The following is a 25,335-nucleotide window of genomic DNA, read 5'->3' as shown; positions in this document are numbered from 1 at the left end:
TGCGCTACCATTGTTTCATGCCCTCATTATCTCCTGATTTATTCTCTATTCCACAATATAGATTCTGTTCATTATCTGGTAACTGACATTTTTGTAGGATACATTTTATTTTCTCTATTTACCTTATTCAAACCATTAAATATTTTGAACCTCTCTACCAAACTCTTATGAGTCTTACGTACTAAGATGAACAATCCCATTTTATCCATGTAACTGAAATCACACACCCTTAGCACCATTGTAATAAATCTCCACTGTATCCTTTCCAAAGCCTCAAGACCTGTCAGCTCAAGACTGGACATCCATGAGGTGCTGTGGGCCGTTTTTAGCAAAGAATAGTAATCCAGCATAATCTGTAAACTCATGGCCTGGCATATCCCCCATATTGCTGTCAGGCCACAGATCAACCTTGGTTCAATGAGGAGGGCATGCCAGGAGCACCAGGCAGCAATGACCTTCCCTCCACTATTAGTTCAGAAGTGAGGATGTTCACCGATGATTGCACAATGTTCAGCACTGTTCGCGGTGACTCCGATACTGAAGCAGATCATGACCAAATTCACAAGATCTGGACAATATCCAGGCTTGGGCTGACAAGTGGTAAGTAACATTCGTGCCATAGAAATGCCTGGCTATGACCATCACCAACAAGTGACAATCTAACCACCATCCTTTGGCATTCAATGGTGTTACCATCATTGAATCTCCCACAATCAACATGCTGGGAGTTATTATTGATCAGAAACTCAACTGGACTCACTGCATAAATGTAGTGGCGACAAGAGTAGGTCAGAGGTTAGGAATACTGCGGTGTGTAACTCACCTCCTGACTCCCAAAAGCCTGTACACCATCTACAAGGCACAAGTTAGGAGTGTGATGGGATACTCCCCACTTGTCTGGATGAGTGAGCAGCAGCACACAAGAAGGTTGCCACTTTCCAGGCCAAAGCAGCCCACTTGATTGGCATTACATCCACTCCCTCCACCACTGACGCTGAGTACAGCAGCATGTACTATCTACCAGATGCACTGCAGAAATTTACCCAGGATCCTCAGACAGCACCTTCCAAACCCACCAACGCTTCCATCTAGAAGGACAAGCGCAGTAGATATATGGGAACACCACCACCTTCAAGATCCCTTCCAAGCCATTCACCACTTGGAAATATATCACTGTTCTTTCACTGATACTAGGACAAAATCCTGGAATTCCCCCTTCTAATGGAGTTTGGAGGGTTTTGCACTTTGTGGAGTTTGCACATTGCCTGAGTGGGTTGCCTCCGGGTGCTTTGGTTTCCTCCCACAGTCCAAAGAGGTAGATTGGCCAGGCTAAATTGCCCATAGTGTTAGCTGCATTAGTCAGAGGTAAATATAGGGGAATGGTCTGGTTGTGTTACTCTTCGGAAAGTCAATGTGGACTTGTTGGGCCAAATGGCCTGTTTCTATACTGTAGGGAATCTAGTCTAGCCTAATGGCATCGTGGGTCAACCCATAGCAGTGGACTGCAGCAGTTCAAGAAGGCAGCTCACCACAACCTGCTCTAGAGCAGCTAGGGACAGGCAATAAATGTTGGCCCCGCCAGTGATGCTCACATCCCAGAAATGAATTAAAAATAATGTGAAGAAATTAATAACACTCAAAATTGAAGTGGAAAATGTAATCACATGCAGCTTTCTACAGGGTCCACTGAAGCCAGAGCTTACATCTCAGGGCTGGGTTAAGTGATCACCAGTGTTGAGCACTCCCTGAAGTTGAAGACGATATTCCAGCCAGTGCCTAACCAATGTCTTATAAAAGGTTCTAAGCCTCTGAATTTTAATTCTCAGCCTCTGTTGCATACTTAGCAATGTTCTCAATTTGTTCTACCTCTTTCAAACAGGTCTTTGATCTTCCAAACTCCTTGAAAATTACAACAATTAATGTCACCTCTTCTAATTCTTCCCCATCACAATATATCACTTCAAACTTCTCTGCAATAAACTTCATTTGCAGTGTTTGCTGATTTCACCAGTGCAGTTGTATGTTCCTCACAGAAATGATATATTTCTGACAATGATATTCATACTTCCTTCTATTTTGTTTCCTTGCCGTTTTAAGTGTAAGACTTGCTAAGGCAGGTTTTTTTATAACTGTCATATAATTTGTGTCAAAGATTTTCCCTCCTAATCCTCATTATTTCCTGTTGTACTTTAGAACCTCCTGGCAGAAAAGGTGGAACAGTTAATGGAATGGAGCTCCAGACGTTCAGTCATTCGAATGAATGGTGACAAATTCCGAAGGTTTGTGAAGGCTCCCCCTCGTAATTACTCTGTAATTGTGATGTTCACTGCCCTTCAGCCCCAAAGACAGTGTTCTGTATGCAGGTAAGAAAGAAGCATCTTGTACAAAATTTTGATGAGGTATGAACTTCAAATTTATTATGTTCCATCAATCTTGTGACATCGACATCTAGCTTAACTTTAACTTCCATATAATATTTGAATATCTTAGAATATAGAAAATGTAACATTTAAAATGTATAATTTGAGTGTTGCTATGTGATTGCACATCTAGATTGCAAAGTGAAGCTATGGCTGTTGATTCTATGCACTCCTCTGTCACATGATTGCAATTATCCTGTCAAGTGCAATAGTTGGATTTTATGATCTGGATGAAGCTAGTATTTTTCTCAGAAGAGCTCAATCTTCCTTAGTATTATAATATGCTTGTCAAGATTTTTCATTGAAAGAAGCAGACTTCATACCCTCTGTTTGTTACTCGTAAGGATCTTACTCTCCATAAACTTTGGTTAGCTTGCTGCTAAATGTATGAATGTCTGTATAAACATTATAGTTTACTCAGAAATAATTATAATTCCTTCTAAAGAAATGAATAAACTGCAGGCTTGAACATAACGTTATCTTGTACACTAATTTGTTTTTCCTCCATTATTGGCTGATTCTAAAAGCTATTTCTCACTGTTCGTCATTTAGTGACATTCTTATTCATACAGAAGAAGCAGCCTGATTGTAGATTTTGCCAAAGCTTCATTGTCAGTACCACCAGGAAATGCATTTTCATTGTGCAAGTACAGGAACACTAAGTCTTCCATTTAATTAGATGGACGCACCAAAATTACAATACTTTTCATTCAGCAGGGTACTTAAGAAGTACCAAAATTGTTCGAAAATCAAGAACAATGTTAACATTAGCATTTCAATAAAATAAAATACGAACATTTTGTATTATTACCACATGAACTGTAATTAAACAGCCAGTGGTACAATTACAGGTTTTAGCTTTTCTCAACTCAGCACTATCAGTCTTTTTTAGTAACATCTGGGGGCCTGTATCAAAATTAGGCCAGCTGTCCCAGACTCTATTTGAGTCACAGTCTGATATTGTTGGAAATTGTGTTAGGTGTTGGGGGTTCATCACCATGGTTACCTAATAAAGGCAGTCGACAATTTGTGAGGAATTTTCAGCTTGTTTATTAAGTTAGTTAGGTAGCATCAGAATAGCTCTGATCCATAAGTTAATTAGACAACAAAAGGTATATAGTATTTGACAATTGAGGATGTTTCACTGATACTAAGGGATGAACAGATAGTCAGCCTGGAGTATGTTGATCCTGCTGAAGGCAGTAATCTGCTCACTGGCTGAAGTGTTTGGGAACTCTCCTGTTCTTTTGGTCCACCTTCCAACTAAAGGTCCCTGAGGAGAGTTGCACCCTACAAAGACTAGCCTATAACTCAGAACATATTGAATTACCATATTTCTAGTAGTCGTTTACACTCTGCAAATCACCCATTTGAATCCAGCCAGCCTTTGAACACAGGACAACTTATAATGTCAAGGTAACCAATGACTCCTTGGCCATCTTATGCGAAAAGGTAGTTTTCATTCTCTTTGGCATCAAATTGTTCATTTTCCTAGACACAATGGTGCTATATATTTCTTTGATGTCAGCTTATGGAACATCATGTCTTTGGTGCTTTTTGTTTCTTTTCTCTGCAGCTGAATCAGTAACCATCAGTGTTGAACATCAGTTTTTAGGAACAATAGGGTGGCATCGGCATCGGCATTGATACACTCTGTGGGAGGCTTATTACTTGGCTCAGTAATACCATAACTGATTGAGTTGGCCAAATCCAGAAGGGCATAACTGTTAGAGTGGCGAGGGAACCAATAAGAGGGAAAAATTACTTGACCACATTGCTGATGCTTCTGTCCATCAAGCTGATTAAGCTGCAAGAGAACATTGCTTCCATACTAATCAGCAGAGGTGGTATGCATTATATGGAGGTAAGTGATCTCTCAGCAAGGGAATCAGGTATAATGCTCTGTATTCCTTCAACATCCGTCTTGAATGGTGATGGATAATTAAATAACTAACACAAATAGGATGTATCACAAATTCCTTATCCTTTACGAAGGTGGAGCTCAGCACATCAGTGCTAAAGCTTAAGAATTTTACAAATATGTTCAGCCAAAGATGCTCAGTGGTTGCTGCACCTTGATCTCCTGTCGTGGAACCCAACATCTCAGCCAGTTTAATTCACTTCACATTTTGAAAGATGGCCAAAAACCCTGGATACTGCAAAGACCAGTTGTATTGCTGAAGACTTACACTCCAGAATAGTCCGCACCCATAGCCAAGCTCTTCAAGTACAACTGCAATACTGGTATCTACCCAGCAATGTAGAAAATTGCCGAGTTATGTCCTGTACACCAAAAGAAGGATGAATCCAACTGGGCTAATTACTGCTCTATGAGTCTATTCTTGATCATTAGAAAAGTTATGGAAGAGGTCATCACACCGATATCAAGAAGTACTTTCTCAACAATAATCTACTCACTGATAGCTTGCATTCTGCCAACGAGGTCCTAGCCTCATTCCAGCCTTGGTAAATATATCAACATAGTTGAGTTGCAGAGGTGAAATTATAATGACTGTCTTTGACATCATGGCAGCGTTTAAATCATGGGGAAAACTCCTCATTGGTTGGAGTCTTACTTATCAAAGGAAAATGATCGCAGTTGTTGAAGGTAAATCATCTCCATTTCAGGACACCTCTGCAGGAGTTCTGAGGGTGGTGTGCTCAACACAGTCATCCTTAGTTGTTTTCTCAAAGATTTGTGTGCCATTATAAGTAGTGGAGATATTTGTTGATGAATGTATAATGGTCAGCATCATCTGTGACTCAGATACTGGTGTAGTTCAGGTACATATGCAGTAGGACCTAGACAATATCTAGACCTGGGCTGGTAATTGGCAAGTGATGTTTGCAGCACAAATACCAAAGCATTGATCGTACAGTCATTGTGTTATATGACATGAAAACAGACCCTTCCGTCCAACTTTTCCACATCAACCAGATATCCTAAACTGATCTGTCCCATTTGCCAGCATTTGGCCCATATCTCTCTAAACTTTTGCTATTCATCTACCCATCCAGATGCCTTTTTAATGTTGTAATTATATCTACATCCACCACTGAACTGGTCCTCACTCTGAACAACTTCTCTTTCCAATCCTCCCACTTCCTCCAAACCAAAGGAGTAGCCATAGGCACCCGCATGGGCCCCAGCTCAGCCTGCCTCTTCGTAGGAACACGTTCCCAAATAACTCACTTGCCTCCCAGAGTCCATCTGTCAAGTACAATGCCCATCAGGAATGTAATTGAATACATTTGCTTGGATGAGTGCAGCTTCAACAACACTCAAGACACTTGGCGACATGGAAGCTCAGTGGTTAGCACTGTTGCCTCACAGTGTCAGGGACCCAGATTTGATTCCATCCTTGGGCAACTGTCTGTGTGAGTTTCCTCCGGGTGTTCCGGTTTCCTCCCATGATCCAAAGATGTGCATTGCTAAATTGCTCATAGTGTTCAGGGATGTGCAGGTTAGGTGCATTGTCCAGGGGTAAGTATAGTATAGTAGGGGAATAGGTCTGGATGAGTTACTCTTTGGAGGTGTGGACTTGTTGGGCCAAATGGCCTGTTTCCACACTAAGGATTCTTTACTATACTCAGTAGTATCCAGGACAAAGTAGCCAACTTCATTGGTACGTCTTCTCCACCAACTTTAGCCGTTACACCGTCCCCCGCCAAAGCTGCTTTACCAGCACTTTTCAAACCTCTGGTTTTCAACACTGAGAATCTTTATTGGTAAAGGCAGGATGAGAAGAGCAAGGGTAGAAGATACATTGGAAAACGATGATGTGCACCTTCCCATTAAGTCAGACATCATCCTAACTTGGAACTGTGTTATCATTTCATCACTTTTGCTGAGTCAAAATCACAGAACTCCCTTTCTAATAACACCATGGATGTACCTAACCCCACTGACGTATGCAGTTGATTAAGGGGATTCACCACCATCTTCTCAAGGGTGGTTTGGGATGGGCAATAATTGCTGGTCCAACCAATAACGTGTACATCCTGTGAATGCTAATGTGCCAATTTTTGTTTCTCCCCTAGATTTTCATTGCTTATTTCCTTCATTAAACTGACTAACCTTTCATTTATTTGGCTAATCCTTTCATCTTGTTTTGAACAAGGTTGTAGTAGATGCAGTTTCCAATTGCTTGGCATAACTTCTGCCTAAACTTGGTAGTTTAAAGATGGTACCTCCACAATTTCCAGCTTACTCCCATCAGTGCCCTTGCGTGCATTTTTGTTTATTCATTCATTTGATGTGGGTAGCTGTCGAGGCCTCCATTTATTGTCAATCCCTCATTTTGCCTATCTGGCCTGATTCTGTTTTTACGTCAACTTCAGGTACAGCCAGCATTTCTAATATGTCCTATATATTTTTTTTTAAGCTCATCCAGTGTCTCCATTGCCGCCTCTTTCAGTATGGTTTTGTCAACATCTTCATTGGTAAAGGCAGGTTTAAAGTATTCATTTGGTACCTTATTCATGCCCATTGCCATCATGCGTAAGTTCAATTTTTGGTTACTAACTGAGCTTCTCCCTTTTATTGCTCACTCATTTACTTAACATTTGCTAATGGAAGATGTTTAGATTCCCTTTCACTTTGACTGCTTGTCCCTTTGCATAATCTCTCTTTGCTGCTCTTATTTCATTTTGTACTTGCCTTTGAGTTTTCTGAATTCAGCCTGTTTCTCAGATATATTATCAACCTGACATATGTCAAATGCATCATTTCTTTCTGCTTCATCTTATTCAATTTCTGCCTTGTCTCCCTGGGAAGTCTGGTTTGTTTGATCCACCTTTCCTTGATGTACATTGACTGTATCTGACCTACCTCTCCTTTAAAAGCTATTTAAATGCAATTTTGTTTGTCCATCTCTTTCTTCTGTTTATCTGCGGTAGATCTATTCTCGTCCCAATGAAATTGGTCCTCCTCAGATTAATTATTTTTATTTGGGAAGATTCCTTTATCTTTTTCATCAATGACCCCTCTTTCTTTTCCATTACAAGTCTAACATGAGGGACAAAGGGGGAAATGTGCGAGTAGAACTGCAAGATATTGGTAGAGTGTTAAATGAGTATTTCACATACAGCACGGAAACAGACCCTTCTGTCCAACTTGTGCATGCCAACTAGATATCCTAAATAAATCCAGTCCCATTTGCCAACATTTGGCCCATGTCCTCTAAACCCTACCTATTTATATACCCATCCAGAGGCCTTTTAAATGTTGTATTTATATCAGCCTCCACCATTTCCTCTGGCAGCTCATTCCACACACACACACCATCTTCTGCGTGAAAAATTGCCCCTTGGATCCCTTTTAATTTTTCCCCTCTCACCTTAAAAGTATGCCCTCTAGTTTTGGACTCCCCCATCTTAGGGAAAGGACTTTGTTTAATTATCCTATTCATGCCCTTCATGATTTTATTAATTTCTATAAGGTCACCCTCAGCCTCTGATGCTCTAGGGAAATTAACTCCAGTCTATTCACCCTCTCCCTATAACTCAAACCCACAAACCCGCCAACCCTGGCAACATCTAGGTAAATCTTTTCTGAATTCTTACAAGTTTTACAACATTCGTCCTATAGCAGGGGGACCAGAATTGCACACAGTATTCCAACAGTGGCCTGATCAATGTACTGTACAAATGCAACATGATCTCCAAACTCTCTTTCTCAAGGCACTGACTAATAAAGGCAAGCATACCAAACACTGCCTTCTCTCTCATATATACCTGTGACTCCACTTACAAGGAACTATGAACCTCCACTCCCAGATCTCTGTTCAGCAACACTCCCCAGGATCTTACCATAAGAGTTGAAATGCCCATCAGCCATGATTAAATGGAGGAGTGGACGAGATGGCCGAATGGCCTTATGGTCTTATAAAGTGTATAAGTCTTACCCTGAATCGCCTTTACAAAATGCAGCACCTCACATTTTTCTAAATTCAACTCCATCTGCCACTCTTCAGCCCATTCAAATGTTTAATTATGTAGACTGAGAAGTTTATTTATAAATTGAATGTCATTTGAGCTACAAATCAATTCGCAACTTGTACTTTTAATTGCTCTCAGCATTTTTACATTTTCAGACATTTCTAAACAAATCTCATTGTATTTAATTTTATATTCTTGTAATGTAAAAATGCAAATAATACTTGATGCATACATGGCTGAATTAGTTAATAAGATGCATATATGTGTAATAGATACAAACTAAATGCAAAATAAAGTTTGCACCGACTTAACCTTCTAATTAATTTATTAACAATTGTGTACAAACATTGGTATTTCCAATTTCTCTAATACTTCAAACGGTTTTATAAAGGTTTTATAAAAAAACACCTTTTGCTTGGAATGGAAATTATCTAGCTTTACAACAAAGTTAGGGTATAGCAGTTTATATTTAAATCATCTTCTGAAAAAGTGAGTTAACCAGTAATATAGATCTAAATAAACATCACAAATTCAACAAACTTATACTAAGAGTTTCTAAGCATTAGTAAAAATGAATGAATGCAACTTTCTGGTCACCACTAAATATATTCCAGATTGAGATTTTTAGCTTCTTGGGCACTGAAGGAATGACAAAAAAGTGGAGTTGATGTGGAAGTCTAATCATGATTTGATTGAATTGAAGATTAATTTTGAAGAGCCTCCTCCTTTGCCGTTACAACCCCGTTATGTCATATCCATTGCCAACAAGTAACATTGAAAAAAAATTAATTGGTAAGCATTTTTCAAAGGAAAAGTCTTTTGTGTTCAAATAATAATTGTTGACATTAGAACTGGGGCTTGGATTTAAAAGACATACTGATCTCAAAAAATAAATCTGAAAGAACAGCTTGGTTAAAATACACCAATTTCACTAATTCAGTTTGCCAGGTAGTTCTGCATAATGTATTAGCAGTCACACTGAAGTGAATTAAGAACAAAGAAAAAGCAAAGAAAAGTATTACATGGTATATCACAATACTATAGAGACTAGAAGATTCTAGATTGCATTCCTTCAGAGTTGTGTTGAGTTCACCATTTTAGTTTTACTGGAGTTATGGCCAACATGCCTCTAAAGGCTCAGCATACAAGGGGGAGTTATCAGAAAGCATGATTGCAATCCAATAAACCTTACTGAAATGCTTCAGTAACTTTGCGAACATCTTTCTGCAGCAGGAGGAGGATATAGATACAGAATTTGAGAGAAGGATTGGCTCTTGACCAATTGGGAGTGAGGAAGGATTAGAGGTTTTGGCAGCCTTAAAGTGACAGAGCCCTGGGTTCAGATAAATTGTATCCCAGCCTGGTAGGGGAGGAAATCACAGATGTCCTGATCCAAAATTTTAATTCCTCCCTGGCCACAGGAAAGTGCCAGAAGACTGGAGGGCAGCTAATGTCGTTCCACTTTTCAAGAAAGGTGGTTAAGATAGACAGAGAAATCCAAACCATTGGGTCTCATGTGAGTGGTAGGGGATACCATTGGAGATAAGTTTGAAGGAGAGAATTAATCTCCATTTAGAGAGGCAAAGTTTGATCAAATTTGTCAGAGGGAGATCATCCCTAACTGGTTGAATTTTTCAAGGTGATCAAACATATTGCTGGGAGTAGTGCAGCTAACAGTTTATATTGATGTTATTCTTTGGATTATATAGAGTAAAGTCTTCAACAAGGTCCCAAATGGGAGAATGATTGAAAAACATCTGAAAGAACAAGAGATCCAGGTTTAATTGGCAAGTTGGATCCAAAATTGGCTTAGTGAGACAGAGTGTGGATGTAGAAGTCTATTTGTGTGACTGGAAATCCAAACTCAAAGTGGCAGATGACCGGGATGAGTGCCAGATCCTTTTGTTGTTTGTGCTATATATAAACAGTGTTGATGAGAATGTTGAGGGGAGGCATTAGGTGCAGGGTCTGAGGTGATAGGAAAGTTTAGATGGATTGGTCAAAATGGCAGATTATTAGCAGAAGAAATGTAACCCTAGTAAGTGTAATGTGATATGCTTGAAAAGAACTAACAAGGAAGTACTCGATGAATAGCAGTACACTAGGAAGCTCAGAGGAATCCTGCAGTGCCTGTTCACAGATGCCTGAATGTAGCAGGATAGATTAATAGATTAGTTAAGAGGGCATATAAAACAGTTTATCAGTCAAGGCATAGATTATAAAAGCAGGGAGGCTATAGTGGAGCTATACAGGATTTGCATTTTGCCAAAGCTGGAGTAATGTGTGGGGTTCTGGTCACCACATTGGAGGAAGGATGTGATTGCACTGGATGCGATGCAGAGGAGATTTACCAGGATGTTGGTTGAGATAGAGCATGTTCGCTTTGGAGAGAGGCTGAGTAGCCTTGGGTTATTTTCATTGGAGCAGGGAAGGTTGACGGGAACCTGATCGAGGTGTATAAGGGGCATGGATAGGGTACAAAGGAAGAAGCTGTTCCTTAGTTGAAGGTCAGTTACAATGAGGCACACTTTTAAGTTGAAAGGCAGGAGATTTAGAGGAGACTTGAGGAAAAGCTGCCTGGGAGAATGGTTCAGGCCGGAAACCTCACAATGTTTAAAAAGTACTTGGATGAGCTCTTGAAATGCAATAGCATTTAAGGCTGTGGGTTTAATGTTTGAAAGTGACACTAGTGTAGATTTAGTGTATTTTTTGGCAGTAAAGACTTGATGGACAGAAAGACCTCTTATGTGTTGTGCGGTTCTATGATTTTATCCATTTCTGGGACACAAAATTAAAACTAAACTCATTGTTACCTTTAAGCATGAGTTCCTTAAACCCAATGTCCAGAAGTCCTTCATTCTCTGGCAGAGACAGTACACTGATTGACCATCAGTCTTTCTGGATTGTTCTGTCTCTGGTTCCTTGCCCTGACACGAAGCAACAGGAATCTTTTTTCTTTTTTTTATTCGGCCCCAGCCCTTTGTTTCAAGGTTGTAAACTGAATTAAAATGCATGGAAACAAAACAGGCTTACAGGCTCTTTCGTACCTGTCCAAAATAGCACGGTAAAATGGAACTAAACCATGTCTTTCCTTTCTTAACACAATAACATAAATTAAACTTCAAAGACATGGTCTCCTTCCTATCGAAAGATGTTGTGAAACTTGAAAGGGTTCAGCAAAGATTTACAAGGATGTTGCCAGGGTTGGAGGATTTGAACTATAGGGAGAGGCTGAACAGGCTGGGGCTGTTTCCCCTGGAGCGTCGGAGGCTGAGGGGTGACCTTATAGAGGTTTACAAAATAATGAGGGGCATGGATTGGATAAATAGACAAAGTCTTTTCCCTGATATGGGGGAGTCCAGAACTAGAGGGCATAGGTTTCGGAAAAGAGGGGATAGATATAAGAGACCTACGGGGCAACTTTTTCGCACAGAGGGTGGTACGGTGTATGGAATAAGCTGCCAGAGGAAGTGGTGGAGGCTGGTACAATTGCAACATTTAAAAGGCATTTGGATGGGTATATGAATAGGAAGGGTTTGGAGGGATATGGACTGGGTGCTGGTAGGTGGGACTAGATTGGGTTGGGATATCTGGTCAGCATGGACGGGTTGGACCGTAGGGTCTGTTTCCATGCTGTTCATCTCTATGACTCTATGACATACATTTTTCTTAACACTCAGATGTGTTTAAAATATCTTAAATCTCCCAAAACAATCATCACTGCTTCCTGAGGCTCGAGAACCTTAAGTGCCTCATCCTCCACTATGCCAGCCTTCCAAAGCGGCAGGTCTGCTGGAGGCGAATCTGGTCAATTCCTTTCACTATTCACCCCACCCTTCTTAATTTGTGGGTTTTGGGAAAGAAGATTGCGGTCATGACTGTTTGGATTTTACCTCATGGTGAAATATCGATACAGCGTCCATGCATTAGAAGAAAAATGGCAAATATCGTTCAAAGCACACAAGAGCCAGACAATGACAGTATCAAATAAGAGACTATCTATCCACCTCCTTTTGATAGTTAATGAGATTGTCATCCAGATCAACATCCAGGGCTCAAAATAGAACTGAAGTTTAATTTTATTAGTCACATTGACATTGCTCTTTGAGGGAAGGTCAGTAGTTGGGTAATCCTCCGTGTATGACTCATCACCAGTTCCCATAACGCTTTTTTAGCAAGGTGTGATGGAATAATCTCCATTCTGGCTGATACAGATGCAACAATACAGACAAAGCACAATACTTTTCAAGGTAAAGCAGCCCACATGATTGACAAAACACTCACTCACTTAAATACTCTCGGTCTCCACCAGTACATGGAGGCTACAGTGTCTACTACGCAAAATGCATTGCAACTACTTGCTAAGATTCCTTTAATAGTTCCTGCAACTTCTTTCAGCTAGAAGGACAAGATGATTTTGAACATAAACACCACCACGTACAAGTTCCCCTTTCACCACTAAGTCAAGCCTCGTCCTGACTTGGAACTGTAACATCATTCCTTCATTGTTTTGGTTAAAAGCATTTCTCTGACCTGATTCCATTGCGAGAGTGGTAATTGTTTGTAAACCACATAGTGTTTAGTGGCTAGAAAAGTGGCTTACTACCACTCTCTCAAAGACATTCAATGCTGGCGTTCTGCTAATTGTTACGACATTGGTGGTGAACCCCTCTATTAATTAAACTAAACACCCAGAAAAGCTCACCACACCACCTAACCTGTTAAAATATGAGACAGAGAACTCCCAAATTCCGCTATTTACATAAAATAATATCAATGTATCCTTTAACTCTAAGAGTGAATATTAAACAACAACTATTCACAACTCTAAATCCCCATTTCTCTTAACTGTTTATTACCTGCCTCCAACTCTATTAACAATATATTGTTCCAATAAAACACTTATTCAAATTAAATCAACTTAATATCAAAACCATACAGTGGCTGTTGTCCTCTGTGTCTTCTTCCAGCTGAAGGTCTCCCTGGGTTTTCTTCTTTTTATTGTGAATATGTTCTATATGAAAAGAAAGCTTTGAATGCAAGCGTTTCACTGTCTTTGGTCTGTCTCTCTCGTTGGCAGTTGCTCTGTCTGATTTTCAAAATGCCTGCCTTCTTATCCACAACATCAGATCATCTCATCGGTTTGATGTTGGCAAAGCAATAAATTCAAACTCACTTTGGTTTTATCATCCTGGGGCATAATTTAAATTGGTTAAATTCAAATTGTTATCAAAACAGGAAACAACTCAAGTAACTATTTCACACCCAAATGTTACATATTTTCTATTTTACAGTATACTCTGAGGCTGCTCTTGTAAGCTCTCAGTGCAGAAGAGCATTCACTCTCTCTTAGACGTACAGTACACATCTTCAACTTCATAACATAATGTTTAGGTCCAATTAACTAATAAAAATTGAAAGCTATGAAGCAGTGTTGTGTCTGGAACTGTCCGTTTGTAGAGATGTTTTGAACCATAACCCAGATGCCATCCTTTTAATACTTACCAAGTAGCATTTGCATTTGAATTAACCTGCTGCAGCTCGAAGGAAATATTTGATAAAACAGTTAAATTGGGGGCAATGGCCTTGTATTACTGCTGGCTTGTTAATCCAGAGATCCCCATGTAATGTTCTGGGGACCTGGGTTTAAATCCTACCATGATAGATGGTGGAATTTGAATTCAATAAAATGCTGAAATTAAGAGACTAATGATGACCATGGATTCATTGTCAATTGTTGGAAAAACTCAGCAGTTGAAATTCTGAAGCAGGGTCACTGGACCTGAAATGTTAAGTCTGATTTCTCTCTGCAGATGCTGCTAGACCTGTTGAGAATTTTCAGCAATCTCCGGTTTTGTTTCAGATTTCCAGCATTCACAGTTCTTTTGGCCATGTAGCTCACCATGTCATTTAGTGAAGAAAACTGCCTACCTTATGTGGTCTGGCCGAAATGTGATTCCAGACCCACAGTAATGTGATAGATCTTTAACTGTCCTTTAGGTAATTAGAGATGGGCAATAAATACCAGCCAATTAGCAACACTTGCAGCCGACAATCGAATGAAAAAAATACGCAAGGTTCATTTGTGCATTTTTTAAAAAAGCAAGTGCAGTTGCACGACGGATGATATGATGTATATGGAGGTTGGTGGGGCATCCGTCATCATTTCTGCCACCTCCAAACGGACCCCACCACCAGGGATATATTTCCCTCCCCTCCCCTATCAGTGTTCCGAAAAGACCACTCCCTCCGTGACTCCCTCGTCAGATCCACACACCCCCATCAACCCAACCTCCACTCCCGGCACCTTCCCCTGCAACCGCAAGAAATGCAAAACTTGCACCCACACCTCCCCCCTTACTTCCCTCCAAGGCCCCAAGGGATCCTTCCATATCCGCCACAAATTCACCTGCACCTCCAAACACATCATTTACTGCATCCGCTGCACCCGATGTGGCCTCCTCTATATTGGGGAGACAGGCCGCCTACTTGCGGAACGTTTCAGAGAACACCTCTGGGACACCCGCACCAACCAACCCAACCACCCCGTGGCTCAACACTTCAACTCCCCTTCCCGTACCACCAAGGACATGCAGGTCTTTGGACTCCTCCATTGCCAGACATAGCAACACAACGGCTGGAGGAAGAGCGCCTCATCTTCCGCCTAGGAACCCTCCAACCACAAGGGATGAACTCAGATTTCTCCAGTTTCCTCATTTCCCCTCCCCCCACCTTGTCTCAGTCCCAACCCTCAAACTCAGCACCGCCTTCCTAACCTGCAATCTTCTTCCTGATCTCTCCGCGCCCACCCCCACTCCGGCCTATCACCTTCACCTTAACCTCCTTCCACACTTTCCTCATTCCTGAAGAAGGACTCATGCCCGAAACGTCGATTCTCCTGCTCCTTGGATTCTGACTGACCTGCTGCGCTTTTCCAGCAACACATTTTCAGCTATCCATGTGCATGTCCAGTAGTCGCTTAAATGTCCCCAATGACTCTGCTTCCACCACCACAGCTGGCAATGCATTCCCTGCATTCACAACTTTCTCCATAAAGAACCTACCTCTGACGTCTCCTTTATACCTACCTCCTAATATCTTCAAACTATGACTTCTCATACCAGTCAATCCTGCCCTGGGGAAAAGTCTCTGGCTATTGACTCTATCTATTCCTCTAATTATTTTGTACACCTCAATCAGGTCTCCTCTCTTCCTCCTCCTTTCCTGAGAGAAAAGTCCGAGCTTATTCAACCTTTCTTCATAAGGCAAGCCCTCCAGTCCAGGCAGCATCCTGGTAAACCTTCTTTGCACCCTCTCCCAAGCCTCTGTATCTTTCCTATGGTAGGGCGACCATATATTCCAAGTGTGGACTTGTAGAGCTGCAGCAAAACCTCGTGGCTCTTAAACACAATCCCCCTGTTAATGAAAGCCAAAACACCATATGCTTTCTTGACAACCCTATCCACTTGGGTGGCAACTTTGAGGGATCTATGTACTTGCACACCCAGATCCTCTCTGTTCCTTCATATTGCCAAGAATCCTGTCTTTAATCCTATATTCAGCATTCGAGTTCAACCTTCCAAAATGCATCACTTTACATTTATCCAGGTTGAATTCCATCTGCCATTTCTCAGCCCAGCTCTGCATTGCACTATGTCGCACTACAGCCTGCAGTAGCCCTCTATACTGTTGACGACACCTCCTACCTTTGTGTCATCTGAAAATTTACTAACCCACCCCTCAACCTCCTCATCCAAGTTATTTATAAAAACTACAACGAGCAGAGGCCCAAGACAGAGCCCTGCGGGACCCCACTCAACACTGACCTCCAGGCAGAATACTTTCCGTCTACAACCACTCTCTGCCTTCTGTCAGCCAACCAATTCTGATCAGTGAGATAGTAAAAGGTAAAGTTTCCATAGTCTTACCAAACAATAAGGCTGTTCTCTCATTAAAGAGAGACAGCTGGTGGTGGTTTAACCTGAGGGTCACCTTGCATCAGACGAGGGGAAAGGTTGAGAAAGAGAACACTTCATGGTAACCTCATTCGGAATGGAAAGTGAGCCCATGCTGTTGACATCACTCTGCATCACAAACCAGCTCTCCAACCCATCAAGCTAACCACTTAGGCAAAAACTATTTCTTTTTGTATTTCTTTTGCATAGATAGTCATTTAAACAAATCCTGACTGGTCTAGAATATATAGAGTTATATGTAGCATTGCGATCATATCCTGGAGATTACCATTAGACACTGAGTTAGACTTACCATGTAAGTACTGTGGCTACAAGTGTTCAGACTCTAGGAATCTTCCAACATGTAACTCATCCCCTTATTCCCCAAAGCCTGTCCACATTCAACAAAGGACAAGTGAGATGAAGTCCTCCACAATTGTCTGAATGAGTTCAGCTCCAACAACACTCCAGGAACTGGAAGCCATCCAGGACAAAACATTCGACTTGATTGGTACTACTGTATAAATTCACAAAGGCTCCTTAGATAGCACCTTACAAACCAATGACCACTGCCATCCAAAAACACAAGGACAGCAGACATCTCCAAGTTGCTTTCCAAGCCACTCACCATGCACACTTGGAGATACATTGTCGCAGCTGGATCAGAATCCTAAAACTCTGTCCCTAATGGCATTGTAGGTATATTAAGTACACTGCAGCAGTTCAAGATAGCAGCTCACCACCATCTTTTCAAGGTCAACTAGGGATGAGTAATGAATGCTGGGCCTGCTAGTGCTGCTGAGATCCTGTGATTTTAAAAAAAGACATATAAGTAGGATGCAGCATTGAGTAGAAGAGGATTGGAGGATTTATCTAAATGAGTCTGAACCTTCCTAAAAGTTCAAATAGCTCACAATAATGGCTGAAATCTTCAGACTGGTCACAAAGTAAAGGAATTTGGAAATGATTGCGATTTGAAAATAATTGAAAGAACACAGACTTTTGAAAGGATGCTGCATTTATAATTTATCTAAGCTAAGATTACTATGGGATTTCTCCTAGAGTATTATTCAGGAGTTAATCAAATGGAACTGGAATAATTGACTACTTCAAATTTTGATGACAAAATTCACTTTAAAACAATCTTAGTGCCAGTGGTTGACATCATTGCGTTAATAATTCTACCATTTGTACAAAAAGGAAACAAACTTCGGATTCAGCAAAAGGCTTTTGAACCAAATGTGAATTATCTAAGTTATAAGGTTGCATCAATATTCTATGGTTTTGTATGATTAAAGAGGAGGGAGAAATTCTGCAAGAGGTTTAGTTACAAAATTAGTTCTGTAACAAGGCTAATAGTGAATGTATGGGAACAGATTTGTCGGGCCAAAGATGAGGAGAAATCTCTTCACTTAAAGCATTGTGAATCTTTGGAACTCTTTAACCCAGGTGATAGTAGTAGATGCTCTATCATTGAATGTGTTTAAGGCTGAAACAGGCAGATATTTGATCTCACAAATCAAGGCATATGAATATATTACAGGAAAGTGGAGTAAAGCTGAAGAGTCATTATCCTCTTGACTTACTCATGGCCTTTAGCTGGCATATAGGCTGGACTCTTGTTGCAGTGAATTTCCCCCAACTCCATACAAATCAATCCTGCGTCCTGATCTCCTGAGTCGAGGTATTCACTAATTTTTGCACTAATACCATCTTTGATTAAAATTGCTACCTCTCCACCTTTATCTAGCTTACTATTCTTGAACATTATATGCTCTTCAATATTTAGCACCCAATCCTTATCATCTCCATCATGGTGATCAGATTGTGTTTACTTAGTACAATGTGTGCTATCAATTTGTTTACCATGAATGTGATACATATTCAGATATGTGGCCTTTTTATTTTGTCCTTTTGTTGCCAATGTAACATTTTTCTTCACTGTTGGTGCATGCTTAGGTTTGAAAATGAGAAAAAAACCTTTCTTGCCTAAAATAGGTTTGTTCTCCTTGACCTGATCTCTCACCCTCCCCCATCTCCCACCACTGATTTAGTTTAAAAGCCTGTCGACTTCCCTAGTTATGTATCTCATTAGAATGCCACTTCTACTTTGTTCAGTTGTTGACCATCCCAACTGAATAGATTCCATTGACCTCAACATTGGTGCAGGGGTCCCATGAGCTAGAATGAACCGCATTGGTCTTTAAGCAGTTTCTTTACTCTGATATGCTTTATGCCAATTTGCATATAGTATGGGTAGTAATCCTTAGCCAACTACCTTTTGTGGTTCAACTTATGAATTTAACTGATAGCATACTCCCCAAGCAAAACTTTCCTTCTCATTATGCTTATATCATTAGTGTCCACATGGACCTTGCCAGTTCCTCGTTTTCAGCCTAGACCAGATATCCTGAATCCTGGTACCAGGCAGGCTATACAGCCAACCGAATTGGTAGACAGCAACAAATATCCCCTTCCTACTATCACTACCTTGTGCTGTGCTCATCCCACCCCAACCCACATAGATGACTTCTTGTATCACAGTTCAATGGTCAGATGGCTTATCCACCATGTTGCTCTCTCATTCCTCTAAACTAACTGAAAATATTTCAAACCTGTTGGACATCAGCAAAGACCGAGGTCCCTGAAATCCTGCTGATGAGTACCTTTCTTGTCTTATTTGAGATGACACTTTACTGTCCCTTGACCAGTAACCAAATCTGCCGAAGACCTAATCTTACCTGATTAGGTCTCCTACCACTCTCCTACCTGATATCCCACAGTGACAGCAGATGGCCTCCAGTTCAATAACTAGGAGCTTTAGTTTACGCAACCACAAACACTTTTATAGGCAGATGTGTTGCTGGGATCACACTGGCATCTGAAAATTCTCACATTCTGCAATTGCAGCATGTTCCCAGCCTTGTCATAACTAATATTTGTTAATTAATAACTGCTGATAACCTGGTAATTTTTAATGTTTTATTTCTCTGCCAGTAAACTTTAAAACTTATCGAAGGATTTACAATTTTGTATAATTGTGAGCAGTTAAAAACAAAAAGTGTACTTTTTTCAATTTCGGGGACTTCTTCGTTTTCTTCTGCTAGCATCTTTCAAATAAGTTAAGTGAGAAAATACTCACCAACCAATCACTTATCTTTCTGTTGTGAAGTAATCTTTTGGATGTAGGTTTGCTCACTGAGCGGGAAGGTTCAGTTTCAGACATTTCATCACCATACTAGGTAACATCATCAGTGAGCCTCCGGCTTTATCTGGAGGCTCACTGATGATGTTACCTAGTATGGTGATGATACGTCTGAAACCGAACATTCTAGCTCAGCAAGCAAACCTATATCCAGAACATCAACCTTAGCTACAAATCTTTTCAAAACTTGCTATGTCATCTTTTATTTGTATTGAAATGTGCGCAGGGGTTTTCACTGAGATGAGTGTCCTTTCGTTTTCTGTCTCTTACTTGGAGTTTTTTCACTTCTGCTATAATGGTGGCTGAGAAAGATAGTTGTATCCTTCTCAGTAATGAAATTTGTAGATATTTTTGAGTTCTTGGTGAATTGATATGTTTTGCATTTGCCTTCCACTATGTATTCTTTTCCAAGATGCTGAGGCAAAAAAAAATAGAGGGGGACAGAATAAGCTTTCTTGTTACGATGTTACAAAAATATTGTTGTTCTTTTTCTGCTGTGGCCAAAAGCAATTGCCTTAAATCCATTTTATTTATTCATTCCCATGTCTGGCTTCATTACTTACGTAATTGGTAAATTGGTAAGCTTCCCACTGTCAAGAAGGAGAGATCGCATGTGGAGTGAGACACAGCCTGTGTGAGTATATGGTTCAGTGACTTTGGAGGCAGCATAGGACATCAGTGCAGAGGGGAAGAGGTGGCTTTTGCTTGTTTTTTGGGCTGATAGTTATAAGGTTTTTTTAATCAGAATAAATTGATTCCGAGGACAGGAAATTAGCATGGAACAAAGAATGACATCAAAGGAAAACTATATATTCATTGGTTGATAATAGCTGCTAATTTGACTCAAAAGCAGAAATTGCTGGAGAAACTCAGTAAATCTGGAAGCATCTGTGAGAAGAAAGCAGAGCGAATGCTTTGAGACTGGTAACTAGTCATCAGAACTGTTAGCAATTGGGAGAAATCAGTATTTATGCTGAAGCCAAAGTTGGGATTTGGGGGTTAGGGGATAGGTGGTGAAGGAGAGAGGTAAGAGGAGAGATGGAGATGGAGCCCAGACTGAGGGAGATGGCTATGAAAGGGGTAGATAAACCAGGAGATTTGTGCTCAGCAGGCCGAGGCAGAAGAAAAGCTAAATAAGTGATAATAAGAGCTAAGAGTAGGAGAAGATTGGTGAGCTGTACTGGAACGCAACCCAGATACTGATGGGCCTAGGGTGAGAACGGGTGACTGTGCTCAGGGTGACCCACATCATAATAGGACTGGTTGTGGGGTGGGTAAAAAAAAATGGAACGAAGGATGGAGTCAAGCTCTAAAGTTAGTGAACTCAATTTTGAATCTCACAGGCTGAAGGATCCTCGATGAAAATGAGATGTTGTTCTTCGAGCTCATGCTGAAGCTTGTTAATTTGATGATCTGTTATAGGTTACTTCCAGACTGTAATCAATAAATATTTTTCGCATTTATCTTCAAACTGAAAGATCAGTGGGATATTTTTTAAAAACTAAGTAAATAAGATAGAGATATTTGTGTTGTACCTACATGAAATAAGAGTTGGTGGACCCAATTCGAATTACAATTACAATTCACTTTATGTCACATGTACTCGCATGAGTACAGTGAACATTTCTAAGTTGCCACTCACAGCAGCATCTTAAATGCAAAGATGAAAACGAAAAAGAATGAGTGGAGCAGAAGAGCTCTGGCTAATGCTGCTACTCTGCTGCCATCTTGGACTGGTTACTGTGGGTCATAGTGACCACATTTGAAGCAGGTATTGGTTGTTTGAGGAACCCTAGCTCAGAGTTGATAAACTGGAGCCTGAGCTTCGAGCATTGTGACACGTCAGGGAGGAAGAGAATTATCTGGACACTGTATTTCAGGCGACAGTCACATCTCTTGGATTAACTGCTTCGAATTTGGTCAGTGGTCACGAACTGGAGGGTGTGCCCACAAGCAAGGCAAGTAAAGGAATCTAGGAGATACTGCTGAAGGAGCCTCAGTCTTTGAACTTGTCTTAACATGCACACCACAGTATTGCCAGGCTATGACTAGCACCAATAAAAGACAATCTCACCACCACTCCTTGACATTCAATGATGATACCATCATCGAATCCCCCACTATCAACATTCTGGGGATACCACTGACCAAATACTCAACTGGCCTCCCCACATAAACACAGGGGCTACAAAAGCAGGTCGGCGACTAGGAATACTGTGGCAAGTAACTCATTTCCTGACTCTCCAGTGCGTACAAGCCACAGGTCAGGAATGTGATGGAATATTCCCCACTAGCCTGAATGAGTGCAGCTCCAACAACACTCAAGAAACTTAAAACCATCCAGAACAAAGCAGCCTGCTGGATTTGCATGACATCCACAAGCATCTGCTCTCTTCACCACCAACGGTCAGTAACAACAGTGTGCAAGACACAGTGCAGAAATTCACCAAAGATTCTCAGACCACATTTTCCAAACACTTCCATCTAGAAGGACAAGAGCAGCAGGTATCTGGGAATACCACCACTTTCAAGGTCACCTCCAAGCCACTCACCATTCTTTGGGGGGGGGGGGTGTAGGAGGGGAGGTGCTTAGTGGCAGTTATAAACGTTTCTAGGGCTAGTAATAGTGGAAGGGGTCAGAAATCAAACTTCAGTCATAACAAATCAGGGAACTACTATGAGAATGGGGCAGTCAACACAGGACTTTGTACTTAAATCCTAATACAAAACTACACGATGGAGCTTGTATCGCAGATTGAAATTGGGTACAATGTTGTGACTGTCACAGGGATGTGGCTGCAGTAGGATCAGGGATGGGAACTAAATATTCAAAGAAAAGCATTGAAAGGCCAAGCAGATGGGCAGAGGAGGGCAGGGTTGCCATGTCAGTAAGAAATAGTGTCAGAGAGCTATACAGCATGGAAACAGACACTTAGATCCAACTCATCCATGCTGAGTTCAATCTTGTCTAATTAATGTAGTGTCATTTGCGAGCATTTGGCCCACATCCCTATCAACCCTTCCTATTCATATGCCCATCCAGTTGCTTTTTAAATATTGTAATTCTACCAGCCTTCACCACTTCCTCTGGTATCTCAGTCCATACATACAGGACCGTCTGCATGAAAACATTATCACTTAGGTCCCTGTTAAATCTTTGCCTTCTCATCTTAAACATATGCTCTTTAGTTTTGGCTCACCTACCTTTGGGAAAAGACCTTGGCTATTCATCCAATTGATGTCCTGCATGATTTTATAAACCTCCATAAGGTAACGCCTCAGCCACTGAAGCTCCAGAGGAAAAAAAAATAACCTATTCAGCCTCTCCCCATAGCTCAAATGCTCCAAACATGGCAGCTTCCCTATAAGTCTTTTCTGAACCTTTTTAAGTTTAATAATATCTTTCCTGTAATTGAACATAGTATTCTAAAAGTGGTCTCCCAATATCCTGGACAGCCATAGTATGACTTCCCAACTCCTATACTTAGTGCACTGACTAATTACGACAAACAAGCCTTTTTCACCACCTCATCTACTTTCAAGAAACTATGCACCTGCACCCCTAGGTCTAGTTACCTTTACTTCACTGTCATACCGTTATATATGATTCAAGTTTCTCCCTGTCGCTGCAGGGTAAATTCAATCATATTATGATTACTGCCCCTTGGGATTTCTTCACCTTAAGCTCCTAATCAAGCCTGTCTCATTGCACATTACCAAATCCAGAGCTGCCTGTGAGCTGCACTCACAAGCTACTCCAAACAAAAACTCATAGAAATTGAATAAACTTGTTTTTTGAAAACTGCAATCAACCTCATTTTCCCAGGCAACTTGCATATTAATGTCCCTCATTTTTATTATAATAGTGCCTTCTTACATGTCTTTTCTATCAGCTGATTTACTTGCTGCCCCACATCCTAAATACTGCTAAGAGCCTGTACATAACTGTACATAACCTGTACATCAGGGTCTTTTCCCCATTGTGGTTCCACAAACCTATGCACAGACTGTGCCTTCTGATCAAAAATCACTTCTTGCTATCACTTTATTTTAGGAAATGATTGCTGTGTCCCTTGCTGTAAACTTATCATCGATAGCCACAAGTGAGATGCCAAAAGACTGGAAGTTGGCTAACGTGGTGCCACTGTTAAAGAAAGGTGGTAAGGAAAAGTCAGGGAACTGTAGACCAGTGAGCCTGGCAGCAGTGGTGGGCGAGTTGTTGGAAGGAATCCTGAGGGACAGGTTTTACATGTATTTGGAAAAGCAATGACTGATTAGGGATGGTCAACATGGCTTTGTATGGGAAATCATGTGTCACTAACTTGATTGAAATTTTTGAAGAAGAGTATTGATGAGGGCAGTGTGATGGATGTCATCAGTATTAACTTTGGTAAGCTGTTTCTCATGGTAGACTGGTTGGCAAGGTTGAATCACATGGAATACAGGGAGAAGTAACCCTTTGGATACAGAATTCTCTTGAAGGTAGGAGACAGAGAGTGGTGGTGGAGAGTTACTTTTCAATCTGGAGTCCTGTGACCTGTGGTATGTCACATGGATCAGTGCTGATACACTGCTTTTTATAAATGGTTTGGATGTGAACATAAGAGGCATGGTTAGTAAGTTTGTAGATGACACCAAAATTGGAGGTGTAGTGGACAGCCAAGGAGGTTATGTCAGAGTACAATGGAATCTTTATCAGATGGGCCGAGGGATGGCAGGTGAAGTTTAATTTAGATAAATGTGAGACGCTGCATTTTGGAAAGGCAAATCCGGGCCTTAATAGTAAGGTCCTGGGGAGTGTTGCTGAACAATGAGACCTTGAGGTGCAGATTCATTGTTCCTTGAAAGTGCAATTGCAGCTCGACAGGATAGTGCAGAAGGTGTTCGGTATGATTGTCTTTATTGGTCTGTGCATTGAGTATAGGAGGTGAGAGGTCATGTTGCGGTTGTACAGAATATTGATTCCGCCACTTCTGGAATAATGCATTCGGTTCTGGTCCCGCTATTGGAAGATGTTGTGAAACTTGAAAGGGTTCAGAAAAGATTTACAAGGCTGGTGCCAGGGTTGGAGCGTTTGAGTTACAGTGAGAGGTTGAAAAGACTGGGGCTATTTTCCTTTGAGTGTCAGAAGCTGAGGGGTGTTCTTACAGAGATTTATGAAATCATGAGGGGCATGGATAGGGTGAATAGCCAAGGTCTTTTTTCCAGGATGGGAGAGTCCAAAACTAGAGGCCATAGTTTTAAGGTGAGAGTGGAAAGATTTAAAAGATACCTGTGGTAACCTTTTCATGCAGAGGGTGCTGCTTGTATGGAATGAGTTGTCAGAGGAAGGGTGAAGGCTGGTACAATTACAACATTTAAAAGACATCTGGATTGGTATATGAATAGAAAGGGGTTAGATCGATATGGGCCAAATGTTTGTAAATGGGACTGTTGGCATGGACAAGCTGGACCAAAGAGTCTGTATCTGTGCTGTACATGACTCTAAGTGACAGTAGCTTTGGGGGAGACATATGAACACAGAGGATTGATTGGCTAAGTAGTAGGAGACAGAGATTTGAGATAAAGGGAGCATTTTCAGGATGGCATATCATTGGCATCCAATCGGCACTTCAAGATGCCGAGCAATTACTTCCCTAGATTCCCAGGGCATTCCAAGGTACACCTGATCATGTTCTGGTGATTTATCTATCTTTGAGTTTTTAGCCATCCAGTACCACCACCTCTATAATATAGTCATTTTTCAAGATGTTGCTATTTATTCCCCCACGTTCTACATCTTCCATATCCTTCTCCATTGTAAATATTGATGCCA

At 41.0% G+C, this 25,335-nt stretch overlaps 1 protein-coding gene across 1 annotated transcript in view; it reads left to right on the top strand.

Moving 5' to 3' along the window:
* Positions 1-25,335, top strand: part of tusc3 (tumor suppressor candidate 3) — a 378,825-nt gene that overhangs the window by 78,034 nt on the left and 275,456 nt on the right. The window contains exon 2 of the mRNA XM_043690293.1: positions 2,194-2,363. Within this exon, the coding sequence (XP_043546228.1) occupies positions 2,194-2,363 (170 nt within the window). The remainder of the gene's footprint in view (positions 1-2,193; positions 2,364-25,335) is intronic.

This window comes from Chiloscyllium plagiosum, chromosome 1 (assembly GCF_004010195.1).
Source record: "Chiloscyllium plagiosum isolate BGI_BamShark_2017 chromosome 1, ASM401019v2, whole genome shotgun sequence".
In the NCBI taxonomy this organism is placed as follows: Eukaryota; Metazoa; Chordata; class Chondrichthyes; order Orectolobiformes; family Hemiscylliidae; genus Chiloscyllium; species Chiloscyllium plagiosum.
Note: the sequence above shows the minus strand (reverse complement) of the source record. Positions and strands in the feature narration are given on the sequence as shown.